The 13875-nt window shown below is 39.3% G+C and overlaps 1 protein-coding gene and 1 pseudogene across 2 annotated transcripts in view; one reads left to right on the top strand and one right to left on the bottom strand.

Moving 5' to 3' along the window:
• Positions 1-684: 684 nt before the first annotated feature.
• The window catches only part of ASB7 (ankyrin repeat and SOCS box containing 7), a 48644-nt gene continuing 35453 nt past the window's right edge, over positions 685-13875 (bottom strand). For both annotated transcript variants that reach the window (XM_054451024.2, XM_054451025.2), the window contains exon 6: positions 685-4059. In XM_054451024.2, the coding sequence (XP_054306999.1) occupies positions 3920-4059 (140 nt within the window). In that variant the 3' untranslated portion in view covers positions 685-3919. The remainder of the gene's footprint in view (positions 4060-13875) is intronic.
• On the top strand, positions 5716-6953 carry LOC129014513 (ribosome biogenesis protein WDR12-like; annotated as a pseudogene).

Here is a 13875-nt window from a genome sequence, read left to right as displayed (position 1 = left end):
TCCAAGCAACACAGCAATTTTTCAAAGCTGAACTCCCCTGCTGATCATTAGAAATAGTTTCAAATGTCCTATTCTTGGCCTTCATTCGTGCCAAACCCTGGACAAGGCTGCAACAAGATTATAATTCCAAAACATCCCATTTCTGCATGGGGTGCTAAGCAGTCCCTCTTCCCTTTCTTTTAGCACACCATCATTCACATTCACTTCGGGTCTCTCCTGAATCAAGCTGTGCTTATGTTTTATAGAGGAAATGTGAAATCAAAGTTGTTTTGCTTCATCTCCTGCAGGGTCACTCCATCAGATTCACTGCTTTGACTGCATGCTGTCCTACGTTTAGAAACGCTGTGGTCTAAATCCTGTCGTGAGTCAAGGTGTGGCATGCACGAGGCAGGTGGCGATTATGGCCCAAGAAGGCCCAGTGCTGGATCGATACACTCAACACTGTGATAATCTTTTGTTGGTGGGTATTTGCAGAATGCTTTAAACAAATTAAAGGAGGGTAAGAAATGGCTTATCTGGTAACAATGCAGAGTGGTATTGTCTTCCGCATCATCATATTCTTAAACAATTCCCAGCGATCTAAAATGCTGATGAAGGAAGGATAGAGTTTTATTTATTTTCACTAAATAGCTGGACATATTAAAAAGTTAAGGTAGACTGGAAATAAAATACAACTCCAACATGTTTTAAATCAGATTTGATTTTTTTAATTCAAATTGACCCAAAGCAAAACTTACATTAAAAAGGAAGAACAAAATACATTATGATATAACACACTAGGAGTTACATGAAAGCGAAATTTGTGGGCAAATGGCCTTATCCCAATCACATTCTGGGCTAATGAGCACTTCTGCAGGAAAGTTAGAATCTCAATTTCGTATGGTCCATGCTGGTCATTAAACTACACATTCTTGTCTCTTAGGGTGTGCATCTGACAAATCATGCCAGACTCCCTCATGCTCCAGATGTGTACTCTTGCTACTGCCAGAACACTGAATTCTCTAGTGGAAATGCTGTTCCAAGCATGACTGATAATGAATTAAAAAACGAAACAGTCAAGTCCTCCAAACTAACAGGCATGGATTACTGTGTAGTAAATAGTTTAGAAATATGGGAATTAAATAATCTAAAAAACACTCTTACTCTGCTGTACATTTATAAACACAAATATTTACCAAAAAAAACACAAAACCTTGTTTTCGAAAGATGAGGTTTGCAGTTCATTAATGATCATAATCTTTTGTAAGCTGGTTTCTTTGGTGTATTTGCCAAATATATTTTTATAAAGGTTTAGCAATAGGCTTAAATAATAAATTTCAAAGGAAACATAAAAGAATCTGACAAATTTGAAAATATTCTTAACATTTTCTGTTCTGTTTCTGGAAAAAACCATCAGTTGATTTTTCTGAAAATATCTGTTCTCCCTATTCATTATGTGACCACGGAATGCTTCTCTGTGAATCCAATTCAAATGCAGACCTGCAGGTGTCACCACTATCATCTACCAGTAACCCACCTGGAGACATTTAAGTTATTGTGAAATGTGATTGGGATTTTATTAACAACAAAAATAAAACATTCTTTTTAAGCTTCCAGATAAATCAAACCTCAAACAATAAATAATGGAATTATACACTTCTTCATTAAATAGAAATTTCAAAATTCCAGGAAGAGCTCTCATAATTTTTTTTTTCTGAAGTCACAGCAGCAATACAGAACAAAGAATTTACCTTAATCTGATCTTTTTACGTGGAATTCCCTGACTCAAACTCAGTGGCTTAGTTTGGAAGCCTCTGAATGACTGGGGAGAGAAAATCATTTGAAACTAAGTGAATAAATTAACACACACATACGTGGAAATAAGCCCTTGTGCAAGTGTAACATGAACATCACTGATGAGAGTGCAGAAACTCCAGGCACCCCTCTGCCTCCTCATATCTCTGGCCTGGGGTTGTAGGGAGAAGTCACACTCAATTCATTTCTAGCCACACCATGTCCCTAACACTGCTAGTGCGTCCTAGCCCTGACCTGGGTATTGGTTTAAAGAATGAGAATACAGCTTGGCAACTGTCTTCATAAGGGACTCTCTCTGGCGATAACTTTTTGGAACATTTTTATGGGGAAGAGGACAGACTACCTGTTCCTATCCATCAGGCTCCAGCTAGTTTGGGGATGGTTATAGAACTGGCCACACTCAGAGTGGCTGCCTGCGAAAGAGTCTATGCCAAAGAGTCTATGGGCCACACCAGCAATCTCCCGAATAATCCTCTTCTCTGAAGCTGCCGTCTTCGGAAACCTGTGCAATGCTTAGGCACAAGCAGATCAGAGCCTAAGACGCCAGAACTACTCTGCACCCAAGAGAACAAACGCTGTGCTTGAGAAAATAGCACTGCTGGCTCTGAAAAAGGTGAAGCCAGAGACAACTCCTAATTCTGCTTAGTTACACTTCTGGGTGAAACAGTTTTACACTTTATGACTTAAATCTAGAAATTCAGACGAGAGAAGCCCTTCGTCTTGTAAACTTCTGATAACAAATTTATTAACAGTGTGTAAATATTTTTTCCCAAAGCACTAAGAACGATACTGGGACATTTGAAAAGGTTCTTCTGAAGTTAATAACACAAATCAAGCACAGAATACATTTCTGAGGGCATCGTCTTAGATGCCTAATGCCTCTGGGACCTTTTCCATTGTTACTGACACTTTATCATATCCGTGTTTACACGGCAAACATATGCCCAATCAACTCAGAAAATAATTGTCCTGAAGAGCCTCACTGTATATAACCTTAAAATAGGAAATGTTTAATTAGCATATTAGAAATTAGCCAGACTTATAAATGTGTACCCCTTAAAGATTTTACCCTTAAAAAGTTTTTTTTTAAACTGGGAAGAAAAGAAACACCATGAAGACACCCTAAATTATTGAACCATTAAAGCCAAATGATTTAACAATTTTTAAGGGAAGACTCTACCACCAGGGTACAAAATTTTCTGCTTAAAGTGAAGTAAAAGACATAGCTTAAAATGGAAATTGCAACTGACATACTATGGTTCTGCAGTGAAAATTAAAGTGGCGGCTCCTGTTCTCAGCGGCATGTCAAAGCTGGCTGTGAAATGATGACCAGCAAGTAAAATAATGGATAAAATACACCAGAAAGAGTATTGCACTGCAGGCACAGTTTTAAAAACAGAATACACTGGCTTCACAAAGTTATTTTCTTTCCCATTAATTTTTTTAAAAGCACAACTCTAACTAGAGATAGAAATTGAGATACAATGTCTCAGGGTAGTGTACTGCAGTTGTTAAAAAAAAAAAAAAGTTAAAAACAAGAGCACACCAACAGAAAAGCAGAGGTACTGGATTTATGTCATCCGAAAGCTACATTAATTAGGAAAAAGAACAGTTTGAAACGGCCAATTTGTACTCATTAAAAATGAATGAGGTGACAGCATTACTTTAAACATTTCTTAGGGCATTTTCCAAAAGAACCCAGGGTCGCCCTGGGTGAAACTGTGCCTCCATACGTTAACAAGTGCTCTGCTGGTTTAGAATACCGTGCTTACCAAGGAAACCATAAATTTGGAAAGGGTAAATTCTCCACTCCAAACCTGCTTGTGTCATTTAAGAAAAGACAATTTTTCTAAATGCAGTATTGTATACAAAGCTTGGACCTCTTAAACTTGGACCAAGAAACCAAATTAAGACCTTCAAGCATGTGGTGTGTGTTTTTATATATATATAAAAAAGCCCTCCCCTACAATGAAAACCAACCAAACAAACAGAAAACCCAAAAGTGTATACCTGCTTTCTGATTTCACAGCAAATCAGAAATTGCATAGGATATACTTTGTGCAAGGCAAAAAGCCTTTTAAGTATCTGGAATATAACTCCTAATCTTGCTCACAGTTCTGGCATATCAGATATCATCAAATTTGTGTTTTAAGTAGTCTTTCATGACCTTAGCAATTGGTAGTTCATCAAGTAGCTTTAGGTTTTGAAGGCCTATACATTGTCGAATTTTAATTCGGCACAGGTCCTGCAAGTTTCTGGGCTGTCCTAAAAAGACAGAAAAAAGAAAATGTTACAAAGCCACAAAGCACAATATTTAAGGCACTTTTGAAAAGAACTGTTCATTTCCCTGAGAAATTCTCTCTATGGACTTGACATGCGAAGGACCGGAAAGATACCAACTCAAAGTGTCCTAGGACCTTCATGCGATGCCTTATTTGATCCTTTTCACAACCCTGGGATGGTGGATATTTTCAACTCCATTTTACAAATAAGAATACTGAGTATCAGATGTAAACAAGCTGCTTAATATCAGACAACCAATTAAGGCTTTAGACTGAGACTAAAAACAGTTTTGATTCTAAGCCTCATATCCTTTCTGTTATAAATCAGGAAAATTCTGGTTCTCGTCCTGACTAGGTCTCTCTCACGCTGGGTGAGCCACTGTGAGCCAATCATTCCTCTGAGCCTTGGCTTCTCAATCTGAAAAGTGTGGGGACTGAAAGAGATGTCCCCTATTGTGAGCCTCCCTTTCAGCTCTGGGTCTAGGACATTGGAGCCCCGACACCCACCGTGGTCTCTGTGAAACAAGCTTTCCAGATCTGCCCACCTGTCTTCCGTGATTCTGAACACAGCAGAACTTGGTTGTAAGGCTGACAGTTGAGGAGTGCAGCAGGAAGGGGGTGTGAAAAAGCACCTCAAGGTGTTCTGAATCTACATCGCTTCAAGCTTCCACACCCTGATCACTTGCCAATAAAAACTCCTGTTATATCTCAATTCAAAAGAAAAATCACAAAATCCTATTTCTTTCCCTTTGGAATATTTTGTTTTACAAAAACAGTACAGATGGCTCCAAAAACAAGGAAGAATTCTTCAACTGTGCTTCAGTAGTGTTTGGAGTCAAGGAAGTTTTGCTTTCTTATCAAACATGATAATAAAGCTAATATATATTGAATACTTACTCTGCGCCATGTATTGTTAAGAGCTCATGCCATGTATTAACTCCTTTCATCCTTTTATGAAGGAAGTACTTTGATCATCATCCCCATTTTATAGAGTCTCAGAGAGATTAAGTAACATGCTTAAAGTCAAGTTGAATGCCATATTTCAGTCATTCTCAAACTTTTTGGTTTCAAAACTCCTTTACACTTCAAAAAATTATTGCGAACTCCAAAAAACTTTTATGTGGGCTATCTGTATAGTAAATGCCATATTATAAGTTAAAACAGAAATTTTAGAAATACTTTTAAATTCATTCTAATAAACCCATTACATGTTAACGTATCATTATGAAAAATAACTATACTTTCCAAAACCAAAAAAAAATTTAACAAGAAGAATGTCATTCTTTCACATTTTTGCAAAGCTTTTAATTTCTGGCTTAACAGATGACAGCTGAATTTTCATATATCCTTCTGAATTCAATCTGTTGAGATAAACCACATCAATCACACCACCTAGTCTCTGGAAAAAACTGACACTCGTGATAAAAGGAATGAGAGAAAGGCAAATCATGTCTCAGTGTTATTATGAAAATCAGGAGGAGACCCACAGAGAGAAAGCAGAGTCCGGGATTAGACTGCAACTTCTCGCTTACTTGTGCAGTTTAATTTTGAGCTGTCTCTTTGTAGTCCTAAGAGACAGGAGCTCCTGTTCTCAGCCTACTAACCCATAACTGTGGGCAAGTCGTGTGCACTCCCTGACATGGCTCTGTTGCAAACAAGCTTCTACACCGATCACAAGAAATAGGCCATCGATGATGTTCCCTTCTCAATCCCTGCTGTCTCTGAAAGTGTTGACCTTAGTAACATCACCAATTAATTATTAAAGGGCAGAAATGAGTTCCACAAATATGTGGAGTTTGATTTCCTTATTAAGGGTCAGTTTCTGCGAATGCCCCTTGGTCAAACACATGGAACGGGAGAACACCTCATTAGAAGTTGTGGAAAGAGAATACACGAAGAAGTATACTGCACCCCAACCAGAATGATGTGTCCGTGATGACTGGACCAGTTCAATTTAAGGGACAGAGGTATGGATCTTGACTGGTTCTTATAAGACTTCTCGAATCCGGTCCTTGGAAGGAAAGTCAACATTGACAATTGTGGGACATATGGATGTTGTAAAAGATGTGGCCTGGGTGATAAAAGACAGTTTGCGTTATTATTGAGTGCCTCTATGGATCAGACTATTCTCTTATGGGAGTGGAATGTCGAGAGAAACAAAGTGAAAACCCTACACTGCTGCACAAGTGTAGATTCTACAGCTATTGATAGCTCAGGAACTAAATTTTGCAGTGGCTCCTGGGATAAGATGCTAAGGATCTGGTCTAGTGTCCCTACAGAAGAAGATGAAATGGAGGAATCCACAAATCGACCAAGAAAGAAACAGAAAACAGAGCAGTTGGGACTAACAAGGACTCCCATAGTGACCCTCTCTGGCCACAAGGAAGCAGTCTCCTCAGTGCTGTGGTCAGATGCTGAAGAAATCTGCAGTGTATCTTGGGACCATAAAATTAGTGTGTGGGATGTCATGTTTGGCAATCTTAAGTCAACTTTACAGGAAATAAAGTGTTTAATTGTATTTCCTATTCTCTACTTTGTAAATGTTTAGCATCTGGAAGCCCAGATAGGCATATCAGACTGTGGGATCCCCAAACTAAAGATGGTTCTTTCGTGTTGCCGTCCCTAACCTCACATACAGGTTGGGAGACATCAGTAAAATGGTCTCCTACCCATGAACCACAGCTGATTTCAGGATCCTTATATAACACTGTCAAGCTGTGGGATTCAAGAAGTTGTAAGGCTCCTCTCTATGCTGTGGCTGCTCATGAAGACAAAGTTCTGAGAGCAGACGAGACAGACACAGGGCTCCTTCCGAGTGGAGGAGCAGACAATAAACTGTATTCCTACAGATATTCCGGGGGGCATGAACTCGAATGATAATTTGATTATAGAGATTCTTTCTATAAATGAAAATTGGTAGAGAATCATGAAATTACGTTGATGCAGATGCAGAAAGCAGCGTTTTGAAGTTTATATAAAGTTTTCACCCTTCATAACACCTAACATACCACTGTCTTTTCTTATTTTGTATTTATAATACAAAAGTTTGTGTTTATAAAACAGTAACCGTGGCTTGCATTCTCTATTTAAAAAAGAAAAAAAGGAAAGAAATCATTTTGACCTCACAGACACCCTAAAAGGGACTTGGGGACTCCAGGGCCCACTAGACCATACTTGGAAAACTATTCTTGTACTTTATCCCTTATATCCATTGTACTTGCTTACAGTGATCACCGTTATTCAAATTGAAGTACTTCTTCATAAATGACAAAGGCTTACTTAGACCTCTGCTCTGTAAGGCCTGTATGAACATATGCTTTTCGAGAGGTTACTTGCTATGTGGTCTCTTAACAGAATGGCAGCAGAAGTGACAGCTTTCTTGGAAATGTCTGTAAACTAGGAGTATGTGTATCCACAGATGTCCGTACATGGATCTGTACAGGGATGTGACACACACACTCATGTGCCTCTTGGGAAGATTATGTCTCCTCCACCTTTCAGATCTCTGCCAAAATAGCACTTCATCACAGGAGACTATGTCAGGATTCACCATCAGATACTCCCAGAGTTCCTTTCCTTTATAACATTTAATAAGGTTGTGAGTTCACATTTATTTGGTGATTACATGTTAATTAATACCCATCTTCCTCACTATATGATGTGTTCCATGAGGGGAGGACCATGTCTGGCTCCATTTGCCAATGTAAATCCAACTGCTGACACAGTACTCAGCGAATATTAGTTGAATGAATGCTTAATAGGCTTGTCCTTAAAGTATAAAACAGTCAACGTGCTGCAAAACACACTCAGGTCAACAGCAAATCATTTCCAAGCCTGTTTTGAATTATTTTTCAACACTATTCATGGGCTACTTTAGGAAAAGAATAAATTATCATTGTCATTTTTCAGTAAATGCTTACAGTATTTGATCTGCAAATGCAAACTGGAATGTGAATTAGATGTGAATCTTCTTTCTTTAAAGAATTTGATTTTCCTAATAGATGACGGGCTCTTTTTAAGTATTATTTATTTATTTATTTATTTATTTATTGCAATGCAGTCTCACTCTATTGCCCAGGCTGGAGTGCAGTGGTGCAATCTCAATTCACTGCAACCTCCATCTCCCAAGTTCAAGCTATTCCATCTCCCAAGTTCAAGCTATTGGGAGATGCAACTTCCATCTCCCATGTTCAAGATCCCAAGAATGGGGGATCTGCTGATACGGATTTGTTTTGTGACAGACTGTTCTCTCCAAAGATGACCACATTACCTCCTGTCTCTCATGCCTTTCTACAATGAGGCTGGATACTCCTATCATTAAGAAATGAGATCTATGTTCCCTCTCCTTGAAACTGGGTGGGCCTATGATAATGGTGATAGTGTTGTTATGTAACTTCCAAGGCTAAGTCATAAAAGGTGATGCAGCTTTTGCCAGACTCTTGGGACATTCACTACTGCAACACAGCCACCATTCCACGAAGACCCCCTAGCAACCTATACAAAGGAACTGAGGTCACTGACAGACAATCCTGGCTGAGCTTCTGGCCAACTGCCAGCACCAACTTCCCGGCCATCTGAGCCAGCCTTTTTTGTTGTTGTTTTGTTTTGTTTTTTAGCCAGAGTCTCACTCCGTCCCCAAGCCTGGCGTGCAGTGGCACACAATCTCAGCTCACTGCAACCTCTACCTCCAGGGTTCAAGCAATTCTCCTGCCTCAGCCTCCAGGCAGCTGGGACTACAGGCATGCACCACCACGCCTGGCTAATTTTTGTATTTTTAATAGAGACAGGGTTTCACCATGTTGGTCAGGCTGGTCTCAAACTCCTCAGGTGATCTGCCTGCCTCGGCCTCCCAAGGTGCTGGGATTGCAGGCATGAGCCACCGTGCCCGGCCGCAAGAGTGAGCCATTTTCAAAGCAGAGAAACCCCAGTCAAATTGCTCCAGAAAATAACGTGGAGCAGGGAAGTAAAACAAATGACTCTTGTTGCTTTAAGCCACTAAAGTTCTGCAGCATTAGATAACTGAGTGAGACTCCGGGACCTGAAAGTGGGGCTTTGCCCTTGGCACCAGGCAGTGGGAGGGCTTTGAGGTGAGTGTTACAAGGAAGCCAGAAGGGCTTTAAGAAGCCTGTTGGTTGGGGCTGTATAAAAAAGTTTTTTGAATGTTACTAGAAGCTGGAAGACGGGGAAGCCTTGTATGTATGTAATAGTGCAAAGTCTGGCAACACTGCCACATGTGGTAATGTGGTAAATAGGAAATGTCCTAATGACCTAATGATCTACTTAAGTAGATTCCTCAGCTAGAATATCGTTAAGTATCACTAGCTTTTCTTCATTGTCTGTGATAAGATGCAAGAGGGCAAAAATGAGCCAACAACTTTAATTCAAGGGAAGCACGGACAGAAATGCTACCATCCTCACAAGTTATTTATCTCTGCGTAAGCCCTTCCCAGGGAAAAATGCACATTCTTAGGCCTAAATATGTTGAAATGCTCTAGTCAATATGTTGAAATGCTCTAGTCAATATGTTGAAATGCTCTAGTCAATATGTTGAAATGCTCTAGACTAATTTTTCTTTTCCATTAAATGCATGTCGTTGGGAGAATCTGACCTTTTAAAGGGTTCTTGACCACGTGTAACTCCTGTCTGCAGAATTTCCTTTAATGATGGAGGTATATCATAGTGGTTAAAAGCATCAACTCTGGAGCCAGGCTGCCTGGATTTGGCTTCTGGCCCCACCACCACTTGCAGTCTCTGTGATCTTGGGCTCCTTAGCTTCCTGCCTGTATTCTCATAATCATCACACTCACCTCAAAGGCTTTACAAGCATTAAAAAAGTTAATTTTGGAAAAGTGCTTACAATAGTGCCAAGCACATACTAAGTACCAGGTAAATACATTTTTAAATATTTGTAAGGATGTTTGCTTCTGGTTACCAAAAAAGTAGAGGGCCCCTCTTTGGAAGCTGGAGCCTCTTTGGAAGCTGGAGCCTCTTTGGAAGCTGGAGCCTCTGTGGAAGCTGGAGCCTCTTTGGAAGCTGGAGCCTCTTTGGAAGCTGGAGCCTCTGTGGAAGCTAGAGCCTCTGTGGAAGCTGGAGTCTCCATCTTCCTGATGTCAGGACAGTAAAAACCAGATGACAGTTTAACAGTGAAGAAGCAACTGGAAACCCATTAGTGGGAAACAGTCCTGAGCAAATTGGTAGAAATCACATTCTGGAAATCCCTGCCTGACTTGAATCAGGCAGAGATGTGAGGGCTTTTACCTGTATAAAAAGATGTGCAGAGATGAAGTGAGGGATATCACTACACTGTTTCTCCACGAGTGTACAGTATGAACTCCTCTTGCCATGTACCAGTATTGCTGAGTGAAAAGTGAGCTAAATTTTAGGCATAATAAGGACTGCTTATGGTAAGTACTGTCATTTCTAAGACAGTCTAAGGAGCTATTTTTTTCAGAAATGGCATTTTAGGAGTAGAAGATTATGACTGAAAGAGAAATACTTATTTTTTTGTCAACAGATTGCTTAAAAGTATTTACTGAAAATCTATTAATGCTGTATGTATTCAGCAATATGCTATCCCAGAGATTAAAGGGCCAAGGGAAGAGAAGGGCAGTGGCAGAAGAAGAGAAGGCAGAGAAAGAGAATAAAGAGAATGAAAGAAGAAAAATCAACACAAATGTGCACACCATTTACTAGGCATCTTAGAAAATTAATTCCTCCCCTGTTAGAGAACTACTTCCTTGTACACGGGATCATAACAGGGAAAACTGGAAGACATCTCACAAAAGAGCATAATTTAAAGAATTACAAACCCTTTAGGGGATGCAGAAAAAATTACCAGGTATTCATACTAATGAACTACAATGGAATTACATAATAGTTCAAAGGGTTATTAGTCTTTCCATTTTATAAAGAAGCCCATCATTAGTAATAATTGGGCTGGTATAAAATAGGAAATCATCTTTTGAAGGGTCTAGCGTAAATTACAAAACCAGGGCCAGCGGCATAATTTAGAAAATGAAATATCCTAAATCACCTCCCTGTGACATCGCCATTACCGTTTTTATGATAGGATCAACTTATTTATTTGTTTAAAAATATCTGGATTCATAAAGGTAGAGAGGAAAAACATTTTTAAATACCCAAAGTGAGCAAAATGAAGGCAAAACAAAGTTCCAAAGTTGTTCTTTGGGGTGGAGAGGAGTGGAAATTGGAGGTGGAGGGAGGCACAAAGGAAGAAGTGAAAGGTTTGCGTCCTCTGGATTGCTCTACACACCTGAACTTCCAGATTCTCTCCATCGTAGGTCAACATCTGGGATGGTTGCACAATACCTCTTTGTTTTATTTCAGCTTCCCATTTTAAAACCCTACCATAGGCTGGGCATGGTAGCTCGCGCCTGTAATCGCAGCACTTTGAGAGGCTAAGGCAGGCAGATCACTTGAGGTCAGGAGTTCGAGACCAGCCTGACCAACATGGCGAAACCCCATCTCTACTAAAAATACAAAAATTAGCTGGGTATGGTGGCACGTGCCTGTAGTCCCAACTGCTCAGGAGGCTGAGGCAGGAGAATTGCGTGAGCCTTGTAGGCAGAGGTTGCAGTGAGCTGAGATCACACCATCGCACTCCAGCATGGGCGACAAGCGAGACTCTGTCTCAAAAAAAAAAAAAAGAAAAGAAAAAAATCCTACCATAAACACATTTTATTCCTTTGCTCTTGCCTCTGAATTCCCTTCAGAGGGACCCTAGTATGAAATGTGCTAAACAAATCTTACTTTATAGGACAAAGGCAGTTTCCAGCTCTCCTTAAAGTAACAATTACGGTATTCTCTTAAGATAGAATCCCAATGTATACAACATCAGGCTTATGATATTTTTCTATTGGTAGCTTTTTTCCAAAGGTAAATGAGCTCTGAACTATATTTTCCATTTGCACTAAGTCAAATGACAAGAAATCTCTAGATGCCTATATTAAAAATAGAAAGTAATACAAATACTATAAAGGGCAGGATATTTTCTGTATCAAAGAACCTTAAAATGTGATGCAATTTGACTAAAAATTGTGTACTATTTATTTCTAAAAGTGATTCTTAACAACTGGGACTGAAAAACCTAGTAAGACTATGATATAATTATAAATCAATAATCAAAAATGCCCCTGGTTAAAATGTATTATATAAATTACTTCTCCAAAGAGTTGTAGTACACAACACTACTTTGAATAAACCATCCTACAAAAATATGAAAGTAGCCTGCAAAAGGAACACAGGAGGGGAAGGCACTTGTTTTAGAGGCATTTTGTGTGAACAGCTGCTCAGATACTTATTGCTATATGGGGTTTAACCTGAGAAAGCCCAAGCCCGCTTTAAAATTAAAAAAAAAAGGAGGAGTCATGATCTTTCTTAATCCTTATTTAAGTTATTTTAAAGTTTGAAATGCTGCCTTTAAAGTTTTACTTCTACAGCTAGAACACAGTACTTGACTATTGCTGAAATTTAAACAAAAATATTTCGGGTTACTGTGATATTTATAAAATAGTATCTTCAGATATCTGTGATTAATGTTCCAGAAAGCACCTACTTTAAGTACCTGACAGAATGTCTTCTGCAAAACCGTTTATACAACTCAATTCCCATCTACTTGATCTTTTTCTTTTAGAAATACATGTTAGTTAACTCCTTAAAACAAATCAAAATACAAATCAAAAATACGGCCCAGCCCTCCCTGTTACACACCTCCAAAGCATACTGGTGGTTGCTTCCAGTCTTTGAACAGTGTCTACTACAAACAGATCACTGCCTCAGCTCAGCCTCCTACAGAGAGTAAATACCAAACTAGCGTATTCTCTGACTTAAGAATCACCTAGACCAGAGCCTGCCACAGGAATAAAAGATGCTCTGTTCTCACTCATAGGTGAGAGTTTAACAATGAGAACACATGGACACAGGGAGGGGAACATCACACACCAGGGCCTGTCGGAGAGTTGGGGACAAGGGGAGGGAGGGCATTAGGACAAACACCTAATGCATGCGGGCCTTAAAGCCTAGATGACGGGTTGATGGGTGCAGCAAACCACCACGGCACATGTGTACTATGTAACAAACCTGCACGTTCAGCACATGGATCCCAGAACTTAACAATAATTAAAAAGATGCTCTGTCAAAGTAAGCCGTGAAAGTAAGTTGTTCACACTAGTAAACAAATAAATGATTTATTTATTCAAGGACTTCCTGGCCCCTTTGATATGTTACTGCGCACAGTGAACCCCTGAAACCTGGACCTAGGATCCAAGGTACTAGTCTTCCAAACTGATCTCAATCATGAATCCACTTGACTCCACAGTATCTGGTAGAACCACAATTTTTCTTTTTCTTTAAGACTAGTCAAGTGCAGTAGTGAGAAGGGAGGAAAGAGTAGAACGAGGGATCTGATCTGTAACTGACTGCGGACACTACCTTTGGACTAGCCAGACAGTTTTATAAACAAACTTCAGGAAATCACTGATCTCTGCAAAGCCTACATAGTAAATATGATAGTAAACGGCAAGCAATAATGTAATATATCTCGTATTATCCACAGATTTTAACTTTAAACAGAAATACATTAGAGATTCATCAAATTCTGAAACACTAGGCTAACAGGACACCCTTAAAAATCTGAGTTTAGGGAATGTATATCACTAGGTCTCAGCTTTTTAGTTTTAGGACCCCCTTGCACTTTTAAAATTGGAGAAGCTCAAAGAATCTTTATGTCAGTTATACTTATCTATATTTACTATTTTAGAAATTGAGAAATTTTTTAAAT

This window comes from Pongo pygmaeus, chromosome 16 (assembly GCF_028885625.2).
Source record: "Pongo pygmaeus isolate AG05252 chromosome 16, NHGRI_mPonPyg2-v2.0_pri, whole genome shotgun sequence".
Classification (NCBI taxonomy): domain Eukaryota; kingdom Metazoa; phylum Chordata; class Mammalia; order Primates; family Hominidae; genus Pongo; species Pongo pygmaeus.
The sequence above is the reverse complement of the archived record's forward strand: the minus strand, read 5'-3'. Positions and strand labels throughout refer to the sequence as shown.